Source organism: Olea europaea, unplaced genomic scaffold (assembly GCF_002742605.1).
Source record: "Olea europaea var. sylvestris unplaced genomic scaffold, O_europaea_v1 scaffold644, whole genome shotgun sequence".
Classification (NCBI taxonomy): domain Eukaryota; kingdom Viridiplantae; phylum Streptophyta; class Magnoliopsida; order Lamiales; family Oleaceae; genus Olea; species Olea europaea.
Genome location: NW_019264809.1, coordinates 69,799 through 82,620, shown reverse-complemented (window position 1 = coordinate 82,620; position 12,822 = coordinate 69,799). Strand labels below are relative to the sequence as shown.

Sequence of the window (12,822 nt, the reverse complement as noted above, 5' to 3'; positions counted from 1 at the left end):
TGAAAGGTTTTGAGACCATTGGTAAATAAATGTGACCTATATTTATCTCGTAGATATAATATTGTAACTTTCAACAACACAACGGTTACCTATTGTGTATACAAGTTTATATTGAAATATGTGACCTGAAAAGCAAACATGTATAGCAGCGTGCGAAACTACTATTTCCATATGTGACTTGTACGGCAACCATGAACAAAAACCTTTAACGGTGTAAGACTCATATTTCAAATGTGTTGTAACAGTGTCGACACTCCTGTGACTATTTAAGAATACCAGTGACATCTAATTTAAACATTACGCACATACCAGAACTACAATGCTCAATCAATATAGATTCAAAATTTTCAATCTCATCACTGCAAATTACATAAACACAACCAAGAAGCAAGCAAACTGTATTCATTACAAACTACTATCCACGGAAATATATCTACCATCCAACAAAAATTAATGACTAGATCTGAATACATATCCAAAAATAATTAGTAGAAAGGATAAACAACTATCACTCAATAACTATGCTTTTACCCCTAGTCTGATGCACTTTGTTCCCTTCCTTCCTGATTTCACAATGTTTGTATAGCAACAAAGCTATATCTAGATGTGCTCTACCAGCATCAAATCAACATATACTCAACATACTTGATCACATAAATGCCGTAGTCATGAGTGAAAAAGAAGAAAGAGGTAATTAGGTACGAGATTACCATTATCTACTTCTTTGAGATGAAAAATTGTGGTCACAAATGTACCCATTTTTTTGCTGCAGAAGTGAGAAGTCTAGCAGCACCTCCAACTCCATGGATTCATCCGAATAAGCACCTAAGTCTTTTTTTTAGACTCCAATATGCTTCATGAGATGGGAGAGAATTCCGCAAGTCTAGAAACGTCCTCATCTGGAATGTCCCTTGCAGCAAGAAACACGTCCTTGACTTCTTCGTGTGTGACGGCCTTCAAGGTACTGAAATACTTTTCTTTCAAGATTGACGGTGACTTCTCGAACCTACTTGTATCGTCGTTGCCAGAATATCAGAGTCCAGAAACCAAACAAAATTTAGTCACAAAGAATCTAACAAATCTCCCTACGATGTCAAACCACAATTCATTCTCGTTGATTGTCGAACATGCCTCAACAGGAAATAATGAATCAACTGAGATTGAACAACGATTTCGTGACAATCCAAAAAGTGACCGAAACATGTGTTACGAAGTATGTTCTGTTGTGCCTCGTTAAGATTTTATTGGAACTTGGTCAGCACCCGCTTGGTAGGAATAACAATGATTTTTCCAGGGAACCAACGATTCTTTGGTATAATAAGGCTCCAAACCTACATGCTGACGAGAAAAATCAGTGACAAATGTCACACGTGTAAAGTACTAAAATCATAATACACAAGGCAACAAGGTCCATTTTATGAGACATATCTCCGAATATGCATGATAGCAGCATGAAGAAGTAAACTAGTTGGTCACATAAGTGAGTACAGTAGTAACCAATTTACAGGTCACACGGATACAAAGTTACGCATTGATATCCAAATTGTATATTGGTCACAGATGAATGAAAAAAAAAAAATTGGGCACACATGGATTAGGGACATTGCATATGCAATTCTTCATCATTCGGTCGATCAAAAAACAACTTTAATAGTTGAGTATGCATAAGACCCATGACCTGCAGTAGTACGACAGCCAACGTGTTCACGAGAAACTTGTACGACATAAATGGAATCACCCCGTACAACAAATTCACAAATCGAACTTAGCATGCTTTACATGTTTAAAACACAAAAGCAAATGCTCCATACCCATAAACTTTAGGGGTTCATGAATGTAAATCAAATTAAATCAACATGATACAGCCAAAAATACCTTTTTTGCAAAAGCCATCAAGCCCGACTGGGAAGATTTGTGCCTTTTCGATAGGAATACATTATGTGATTCCTCAACCTTCCTTTTAGCCCTACCATCTGAAGAATCTGTGGCTTTCTTCACCAGATTTCCGATCTTCGAACGGGCCATTAATCTCACGTTCCACACACCAACTAAGTAATAATAACACATGTACAATGAGGTTACAAGGCGGGAGGATAATGTGCGTGTTGGCTGCATTCGGGAGTTCACCGGAGGGCGGGGTCGTTGGCATAGATGGTGAGGGATTCATACGGTCATGTCGTGGGAGTAATATTATGGACGTGGGGTGCGGTTACAAAGTATATGGAAGCTGGATAGGAATACATTATGTGATTCCTCAACCTTCCTTTTAGCCCTACCATCTGAAGAATCTGTGGCTTTCTTCACCAGATTTCCGGTCTTCGAACGGGCCATTAATCTCACGTCCCACACACCAACTAAGTAATAATAACACATGTACAATGAGGTTACAAGGCGGGAGGATAATGTGCGTGTTGGCTGCATTCGGGAGTTCACCGGAGGGCCGGGTCGTTGGCATAGATGGTGAGGGATTCATACGGTCATGTCGTGGGAGTAATATTATGGACGTGGGGTGCGGTTACAAAGTATATGGAAGCTAAAGAGTTTTCTCAAAATAAAACTCTATAATCACAGGATATGGTTGGAACATATATATATTAATTAAATTAAATATATTTCTGATTTATGAAAGAAAACACACCCCACCTGATTTGAGAAATCACATCTCCAAAAGTAGGGTGGGTGTAATTTCCACTAATTAAAATTAAAAATCCACTTTATGCCCAATTAAATTCTCACTATTCATTAATTTGAGGTGCAATTAGTTGCAATTTCTATTCAACGTTCCATTAATTATTCAATTTAATTACAATTAAAATTCCACTTTAGGCCCAATTAGATTTCACTTTTCATTATTTTGAGGCCCAATTAGTTGCAATTTATCTTCTAAGGACTCAATTCTTCCATGTGATGCAACTTAACCCTTCCTTCATTTTCTCCTCGATTTTGATTCTCCAACTTTTATTCAAATGAGATTTAGTCCACAAAATTCTATTTAACAACCAAGCAATGCTTATTTTCTTTTCAATTGATTCAAATGAGTCCATTAGTAAAATAAAAGAAAATTAACCCAAGTTAAATAAAATTCAACAATTTGATGACATAAAAGTTTAGTAATATGTCCTAAATAAGTGCACAATAATATACTTATCAAACAACCCAAAATAAAACATTTGTTCATCCTCGAAGAAAATAAAATAAAACTTAGATATGATACATATAACTTACCCAAACAAATCACAAATAAAAGACTCAACGCTGAATCGCTTATCATAAGCCTTAGATTCAAATTTAAGCAATTCTTTAGAAAGATCCAAATAATATTAAAATAGATTTTTACTTATCTGATGCTCGACTTAGTGTGTGTATGACTAGCCAACATTGAACTCACACCCATACTGGAACACAACTAATCAAGTAATGTTGATTTATGCGCAATCACAATCCTCTTGTGGTTAGTTTTTCCTCATGCCTCTCGTGCATGATCAATCCATATGTTTTTCTCCCAAAGCCCTAGGTACTTCTAGCACGTATGGGTTTCTAAAAATTATTATAACGCATTTTTCACTCAAGAGGTTTGCATATATGTAAATCTAGGAAGAAGATGGTAAGTGTTTCTCAAAGTCACACTACTAATCCCAAGAGGTTAATCTCAAAGTCTTCACCCAGCACATCTCACTTTTGATTATTTAGATCATTTTTTTTTTTTTTTACATCTCCTGTACAAGTCTTCTCTCCTTTAAGCTTTCCAAATAATGCATGTAGCGAGCTTTAGGTCGATGACTCCCAAATAAGACGACAATGGAAACCAAAATTTTAAATCCCCTTCCAGACTTAATAACTCGATTAAAAAAGTTTACGATGAGGGGTAGAAGATTTGTCACCTTTTCTTTTAATATGAGAATCTGACTTTTCATTCTTTTTTTTTAATATCTTATGTGTAAAACTTCTTTCTATTAAACTTTCTAAATGATCCCATGTAGCGAGCATTAGACCTATGACTCCCAAACCAGACGATTATAGGGCACCAAGTTTTAAAGACCTTAGCAGGCTTAATCACTTGAGTCATAAAGGATACGAAAGAGGTTACATATGTATGAGATTTGAATTTTTTTTTAAGGATGATCAATACCCATTTTAGACTCTTTATCTCAAACTCCTTCAACTAATGTTGGGATCCAAGAATTCCAAACCATCACACATCTATGAAAACAATCACTAACCTTCCTGCCCCAAAACTGATTTACAACCATTTAGTTTCTATAAAGGATTTGGAAAATTTTATTCAAACCTAGATCAACACCATCAACAATTAAATTCACTTAATTCAGTCATGTCCCAACATAACTAATAATTCAATATGGCTATGTGCTCAAATAATCAAATCTAACATAGATAAATTTTCAAGTAAAAGTACAATTATGGTGTTGTCTAGTATCTAACTAAACATGTACTTAATTCAAACAAATAAATATAATCTTTGGCGTCAAGTCATTCAACTCTAACTAGACAGCATTATATTACAATACTTCCAATGCAGGAGCAAGAATAATAGATGTTAGGATCAGAAACTCATCGGAGTAGATGCTGATAGGTAGAATGATCAAGTTGGCTCAGCTAGTAGAAGTCATGACAACTGCCACTTTTCTTTATTGCTAGGCTTTAATTTTCTATTTCAAGCATTCAAAATAAATATTAGTGATAGCAAATAAGGTTTAAATATTTGTAATGAATTTACACCAAAAAAATTTCTAGTCATATAATGTTTGGATAGAGTGTCATCCCTACAAAAATCCTATAGCTAGGAAAAGATAAGTCATTCAAAATAGGTTGGATATTGAAGTCTAAGTGCAAACCTTGAAAATGCATATCACATCAAGGTAAGCTTAATATAATGCTAGGATGTTAACGATGAGTTTAAGTAAAAATAAACTTAATATGTAAACATGCCTAAATTAATGATGCTAGTCTTAAAGTATTACCTAAAATGTGTTCAGAGCAAATCATTTAAATGCTTGAGTTATTAAATTAATGCAATCCCTAAAACTACATGTAATGCAACAATTAATCGAAATAAGTGAAAAGTGATAGAAAAATAGGTTGCTTCCCATTAAACGCTCGATTTATAACTTAGAGCTCGACTTTTGGGGTGATTTCCTTGAGGTGTTTTAAATTGAAATGTTTTGTCTTGTACTCCTTGCAATTTCTAGCTTTGCATCCCCTTTTATCTCTCTAAACTATGAATTCTCTGTTATTGTCTCTACCAATAAGTCCTCCAAATTTTGGTTTTCTATTCTGACAATTTTGTTCAATGGATAGTTCATCTTCATCAATACACTTAAGTTAGTCGAGATTTGATAGTTGTTTGGATGTATTGTGTATTTTAAAAATTATTGTTCCCTATAAACTCTTAATATAAGTTCACATTTCTCCATATCAATCAAAGTTCGACCAGTTGTTAAGAATGGACGTCCCAAGATTATTAGAATATCTCTATCTTCTTCTATGTATAGAACAATAAAGTTTGCTGGAAATATAAATTTGTCAGCCTTGATGAGTATATCCTCAATGTTACCTCTTGGATATTTAATACTTTTATCAGCAAGCTACAATAACATTGTTGTATCTTTTGCTTTCCATTATCCCAATTTCTTGAATACATATAAAGGCATTAAATTAATACTTGTGCCTGTATCACATAAAGTATTGAAAGAACCAGCTTCTCCAATTGAAATGGGTAAAGTAAAACCCCAAGATCCTTGAGTTTGGGAGGCAGTTTATTTTGTAATATTGCACTGCTCTCCTCTATCAGTTCCACAGTTTCAAATTTCGTAAGCTTTTTTTTCTTTGATATCACATCCTTCAAAAATTTTGCGTAGCTTGAAATTTGCCTTATCGCATCTATGAACAGGATATTGATGTGGAGTTTTTTTAGTACATTAAAAAACTCCTCAAACTATTTATCTAGCTTGTGTTTCTTTAACCTTTGTGGAAACAAGATGGAAGCTATATTCTCTGACCGGATCGGTGCTTTAAATTGTGGATTGCCTCTATTCTCTTTCAAAATTTTCTCGATTGATTGTTTAGACCATCCACTTGCTCCTCATCTCTTGTATTCACTTTGTTCATAATTGGCAACTACACACCATTTTTTTGTTGTAATTGCTTTCACAGAGGGATACTCAATTATTACATCCTCTAAAATACTTATAGCCATTACTTGCTCCTTGGAGTTAGTATTAGTATTGCTCGGTAGGGTACCTGCTACTTTACTTGATATGGCAAGTGTCATCCATCCCATTTGAGTTTTCAGGTTCTTGATTGCAGCACTTTGATTTTTAAGGGTTATCTCAGTTCTTCTCATAAATTGATTGTTTAACTTTGTATAGTGCTCTGTCCTTTCTATAAATTTTCCAAACATTTCTTCTAGTAGAACTCTCTTTTCAGGCTGCTAATACTGGTAATCGTGCAATGCAGTAGGATTTTGATTACCCCAAGAAAAATTCGAGTACTTTCTCCAACCTGAGTTATATGTATCAGAATGTGGGTTATTTTGTTGGTGCTGACCTCCTTGTACATATTCAACATGTTCAATATTTTGTGCAAGAATTGGACAATCTACTATAATATGATATGTCCCACATTCTTCACAACTTAGCCGCTTGAATTGTACTACATTGATTGACTGTGATATGCTCTTAACCTTATGAGCCAAAGAATCAATTTTTACAAATAACCCAGTTATTGGTGTTCACCTCATTTACTCTTCCTGCCTTCTTATGAACAACCCACTCAAAAACCCACGTGGCTGTAGTAGTAGCCACTCTGTCAAACAACTCCAATGCTTCATCAATTGTCTTCGTGGTTAAGAAGCCATTGGATGATTAGTCAACCATACTTTTGTAAGATGAAAGTAGACCTGCATAAAAATATTAGACCTGAAGCCCTTTACTAATGCCATGATAAGGACATTTTTGAAGCATATTCTTGAATCTGTTCCAATCTTCATCGAAGGATTCGATTTCTCCCTACCAAAATATGGATATGTCATGCTTCAATTTTGATATCTTTGCTGGTGGAAAGAATTTGATGCATAATTTTTAAGCTAAGTCATTCCGAATATTGATATGCAATAGGCTATGAATCTAACCGTTCAAGTGCTCTATCCCGTAGAATATGTGGAAATAATCTCAATCTGATCATATCATTTGAAACCCCTTGATATTAAAAGTGTTGAAACATCTCCAAAAATTGAGATACGTGTATATGTGGATTTTCATTGGCTCTGCCATAAAATTGATGTCCATTCTGAAATAGCTAGATAGCATTGGTCTTCAACTTAAAATTTGGCTATCCAAAAAGAGGATAAACGATGTTAGATTGGCTCTTAATAATTTGTGGAGTCATGAAGTCCCCAATTGGCATATTTCCTTCATAGACCACTGCACCTTCATTCACTTGAATAATCGGATTGTTTTATGCATTAGCCATCTCTTGTTGTTGTGTTTCTCTTGCGTATCTTTGCCTATGATGAAAAGTACATTCTTTCTTCTTCTTCTCTTTTTCTTTCCTTCCTTTTTTCTTCTTTTCTTCTCTTTCCTTTTTTTTTTCTTCCCGTTCCTCGATTCTTCTTTTTTCCCTCTGTCTTCTCTACTCCTCAAGTTAAATGGGAAAATAATTATATATTCATTAGTGAGGCCCTCCACTTTGCCATAGTTTGCAATTTAACCCGTATGTTTCATTTAAAACTTACCTAATTGTTTCTATAATTACCAATTAGTCCCAACAAATACGACTAGCTTATAATAGTTCCCATAAGAATTTCTTTTTCAAATCAAGTCCTTATTTGATTTTGACTTTGATCAAATGAATTGATGACTTTGAATGAATAATTTTGACTTTGACTATGAATAAAGTTGGTGTAACAGCAAGCCCCACCTAGTCATGATCTATTCATATGTGCCAGAGGTAAATTTTATCCTCAAGAGATCCATGGGTACATATATCTATTATTTCGATTGAATTTTTGTATTGTCCCTCATCATGCTGTGTGCATTTTCTGTTTTTACAACAATTTTTTGATTATGCAGGAGGTCCAGGGTAGCTAGTAGATGAACAAAAGATTATACAACAACTAAGTCTCGCCCAAAAAACTTAGAGAAGTAATTATGTAAAGGATAATTTCATAGAAACAACGTCCATCAATACAATTAAACCTGAATCTTGGATTTATTATAAGAGATTCATTTATTATTTTGCCTGTTTATAGCATAAGCATATGACAATTTATTTAAGATTTATCTCATATCCAATTGCTTTCCAGTACAAATTAGGCTTCCATTAGATCTGTAAAGTTTGCAGCCCTTCTTTACTTTGCAACAGTTTGTGCAGCCGGATGAAGCTTCTTAGGACCAGATTTTGGGCAAGTCATGTAGCCAACTTTGAGGCAAACTTGTGGGTAAAAATTTTCCTTTGGGCTTCAGCATATTGCACTTTGCTTCCCAAGAAAAACAATGCTATCATAGAAAGAAAAACATAATATTGAAATCAAACCTATTGTTTAGCTCAATCTTGTCGAGAAAATTCAATACGTAGTTAAGATAAAATCATGTATATGTCACGCTACAACTTAATGGCGTAACTTATAGTATTGCAACATCACTTTAGAATCCACAAACATATGAAGAAAAGATTAATTTAACAGTGGAAAAACTTAATAATTAAGGAAAAAATGCCCAGAAAGAAAATGATCAATAAATTCAACTGCATGCATGTAAAAATTTATCTAAAATCTTAATACTTTATATGCACAAGCAACTTCTTCAATGCTTCTCTTTATCAAAACACACAATATTTACCAATGGGCAGCAGATGACTGCTTAACTAATATCATAAGACCTATATTACAGTATTTTTGCAATATTGTTTCACAATGATAAAATACTTGGCCATCATAGAAGTGTCAAAATTCAGCCAATATAAGTTACAAAAAAGTGCACAGATCAGTAACCATACCGCAGATTAGGAGGAGAGTAAGGATGCTAACTTTGCTATTAGCCATGCTTCCTGAATTATGCTTAGTACAGATTATTTTTTAGTTATTTATAGGGTAAAAGTAGTATTATTAGGTGATGACTTTTTCATATGTAAAGAGAAAGTCCACGCATGGTCCGTAAGCAAAAACCAATTCAAACTTACAAATACATATTAATTCACAACATTAAAGATTATTAAAGTTCACGTGATATACCTAACCAAATGTAGGAAAAGGATTTATTTTTATTTTTTTGATAAAGTGAATTAATTAAGTAAAAGACATGAATTAAAGTCACCCTTTTAATTATGAGTTGACCCGCATTCGGTTATTAAGGAATATTTAACAAAAACTTGGGAATAAGTAGAATACATTGAGAGTTTGATGCTAAGTGTAATTTACGCTTATTTAGGGCCACGAACATCGAAATTGAAGAGATATGACAAGAAACAAGGAACAAAAGAAATGCTACAGAAGGAATTCTATAAAAAATTTAGCAGACACGTGAGGCTGCGCACTTGCCATCTTACCATGCCTCACGCCTTATTAAATACATGGATTAACGACCAATCTTTTAATTGCATGTTAACTCTCAGGCCAAGGTTAAGAAATACGTAAACTTTTTTATTCAAGTGGAATATGTCGGGAGTTTGGACAGAAAGATTGAAAACAATAATAGTGGTTTTTAAAAAATAATAATAATAATAAAATCCTTTTACGGTTTCAGGGTTTCTAACCAAAACAATAATGGGATGTTCAGCCTTGCACAAACGCTAATTCAAAATTTAAAGCCTTTCCTCCCAAAGATTAAAATAAATAAATATAATTCAAAATTTTCCGATGCAAATTTTACACAGAAAATGAAATCCTTAAAAGCATTTACAATCCACTTAGACTGGCCTCCAAAAGATTGCAATAGATTGAAAACGCTAATTCAGTAATTTTTGCGAATAGTAAGGAATCTTAGAGTTTCACTGTTGGAGGAAATAGGGGTTTACAAACTTGGATTGGATAAGGCACTTAAGGAGGACAACATTAATAGGAAAAAGGAAATGAACAAAAGGAAATTTGTATTTATCAACTTCAAGATTTACACACTTTTTTTGGCTTGTTACAAAATGGTGAACACTACCCCTTAATTTAATGTTTACATGAAGTTTCAAGTCCACACATTTTTCTAGAGAATTTTAAACCATATATTTACATAAAACTTTTAGACCACACATTGGATAAGATATTTTTCAAGAATACTCTAGATATACTTTATAAGACCACATATTCTTTTTGACACATTACCACATTTATCACCACATATTTTACTTAAATATTTACATAGATTTTTCTAGTAGATATTTATATAAATTTTTATAGATAATGTTTCTAGAAATGCTAGACATGTTGGGCTTTTTAATTACTTTGGGGCCTATCGGCAAAGTTTTTAAGCCCATATTATTTAGTCCAAAGATCAAGTTTACTATTTAACATCTCCTTAAATTTGATTTTACTACTCCAAGTAGAGCTCTTAACTTGCGAAACACCTCATGCTTGAGTGGCTTAGTGAGAATGTTGGTGATCTACTCCTGGGAGGTTACATATTTCAGTTGCACTTCTTTCTTTACAATACTTTATCTTATGAAGTGATATCTTGTATCAATGTGCTTGCTTCTATCGTGGAATACTAGATTCTTTGCCAATGTCAATGCCGATTTGTTAACAACATGGATTTCGGTTGGTTTTTCTTGTAATACTCCAAGCGTCTTCAACAAGTTTCTAAACCAAATCGCATGGCAGACACTTGATGTAGATGCAACATAATCAGTTTCACATGTAGATAATGCTATGATCGATTGCTTCTTTCTATCATCACTGACTCCGCCCCAATCGCTGTCATTTTGATGTAGCGAAGAATTCTCTTTGCAGCTTTCATATGGGTCATGATAGATGTCTCCATATAGCGACTGATGAGTCTAACTCCAAAAAGGATATCTGATCTTGTGCGCGTCAAGTATCTTAGACTTCCAACAAGACTCGTAAAAAGTGTTGGGTTTACTTTTTCACCTTCATCATTCTTCAACAACTTGGTTCCGCATTCAACGGGGATGCATACAAGCTTGCAATCCTCCATATTGAATTTCTTTAGAATTTCTTCCGCATATCCTACTTGTGAGATAAAGATGCAATACTCCATTTGCTTTACCTCAATCCCAAGATAGCAGGCCATGAGCCCGATATCCATCATCTTGAATTCTTAAGTCATGGCCTTCTTAAACTCAGTGATCATACTTCGATTATTTCCTGTGAATATAAGATCATCTACATACAAACAAACAATCAAAATATCTCCTTTCTCATTTACCTTTGTATAAAGTTCATACTCGTGAGGCCATTTTGTGAAATTATTTTCTAGAAAGTACTTGTTAAGTCTACTATTCCATACCCTTGGAACATGTTTCAATCCATATAAAGCCTTTTTTAGTTTTAAGACTTTACTTTTATGTCCTTTTATTTTATAGCCAGTTGGTTGCTCTGCATAGATTTCTTTTTCAAGATAACCATTTAGAAAAAGCTGATTTCGCTTCCATTTGAAATATCTTCCACTTATTTTCCGTTGTAAAAGAAATAATTAATCTTATGGTTTCTAAACGAGCAACAGGAGCAAATAACTCTTCATAATCGATTCCCGACCATTGGTTGTAGCCTTGGGCGACCAATCTTACTTTGTATCTTCTATTTCTCCTTTAGCGTTCTTTTTTACCTTGTACACCACTTAATTCCGATTGCTCTCTTTCCTTTGGAAAGACTTGTAGCTCCCATGTGTCATTTTTCTTGATAGCCTTAATCTCTTCATTCATGGCATCTCTCTATCTTTTATTTTGCGCCGCTTCTTCATACCCTATTGGTTCAAAATCGGCAAAAAGACAAAAAAGTGTGAGATCATTTTGAATTTATGTTACCTCATATAGCTCTTGTAGGCTCCTCATTCGTGGTGTCCTTTCGCTTGAGCTTTCTCCTTGTGAAGATGATATGGAAGCATCTCCATAAGTAGGTGATAAAGGTGGACTGGTAAGCTCTTGCTGCTCTCCATTCTCTTGTTCTTCTTCCTCGAAGAATGATAAGAAGTAATAATCTTCTTCATGGACTCCCCAATCTCAAGCTCATACTTCATCAAACTCAACATCTCTACTTATGGTGATCTTCTCCTTGTTTGGATTATACAACTTGTAGCCTTTAGAGCGAGAGTCATAGCCGATAAAGACATACCTTTCGCTTTTGTCATCTAACTTGGACCGCTTTTAATCTCGTACATGAGCATATTCAATGCTCCCAAATACTCATAGGTAAGAAAAACATGAGCAAAGAAAATATAGGCAAAATTCAATTGTAGCTATGAGAAAATCATGTATATGTAACGCTTCAACTTAATATCATTACTTATAGTTGTGCAATATCTCTATAGAATCCACAAATGAATGAAGAAAAGAGTCACTCATTAGTGGAAGAACTTGATAATTAAAAAGAAAAAGAAGTTGATATACTGTTGATTATACTAATTAGTTTTATTCAATATTGCGTACAAAATATGTTTCACGCTTCTCTTTACAAGATCTTAATAAATTCATGATCTTAGTATGTAAAAATTTATACAAAACCTTAATATGTTATATGTGTGAGACTCGAACCATGGTTATATGCTTCCAGAATTCTATGATGCTGAGAAGTCGTATTTTATGAAACTGCAACTTTATTAAATTGACACTTTCAACTAGATGGAGACACGTGGCTTCATCTAG

General features: G+C 34.0%; 2 protein-coding genes across 2 annotated transcripts in view; both read right to left on the bottom strand.

Annotated features, from left to right (window-relative positions):
- Positions 1 to 9,073, bottom strand: part of LOC111390050 (proteinase inhibitor PSI-1.2-like) — a 76,446-nt gene extending 67,373 nt beyond the window's left edge. Inside the window, exon 1 of the mRNA XM_023015034.1 lies at positions 9,013 to 9,073. Within this exon, the coding sequence (XP_022870802.1) occupies positions 9,013 to 9,058 (46 nt within the window). The 5' untranslated portion in view covers positions 9,059 to 9,073. The remainder of the gene's footprint in view (positions 1 to 9,012) is intronic.
- Positions 9,074 to 10,868: 1,795 nt separating this feature from the next.
- Positions 10,869 to 11,267, bottom strand: LOC111390052 (uncharacterized mitochondrial protein AtMg00810-like). Its single transcript, XM_023015035.1, has one exon. The coding sequence runs from the start codon at positions 11,265 to 11,267 to the stop codon at positions 10,869 to 10,871; it is 399 nt and encodes a 132-aa protein (XP_022870803.1).
- Positions 11,268 to 12,822: the final 1,555 nt, after the last annotated feature.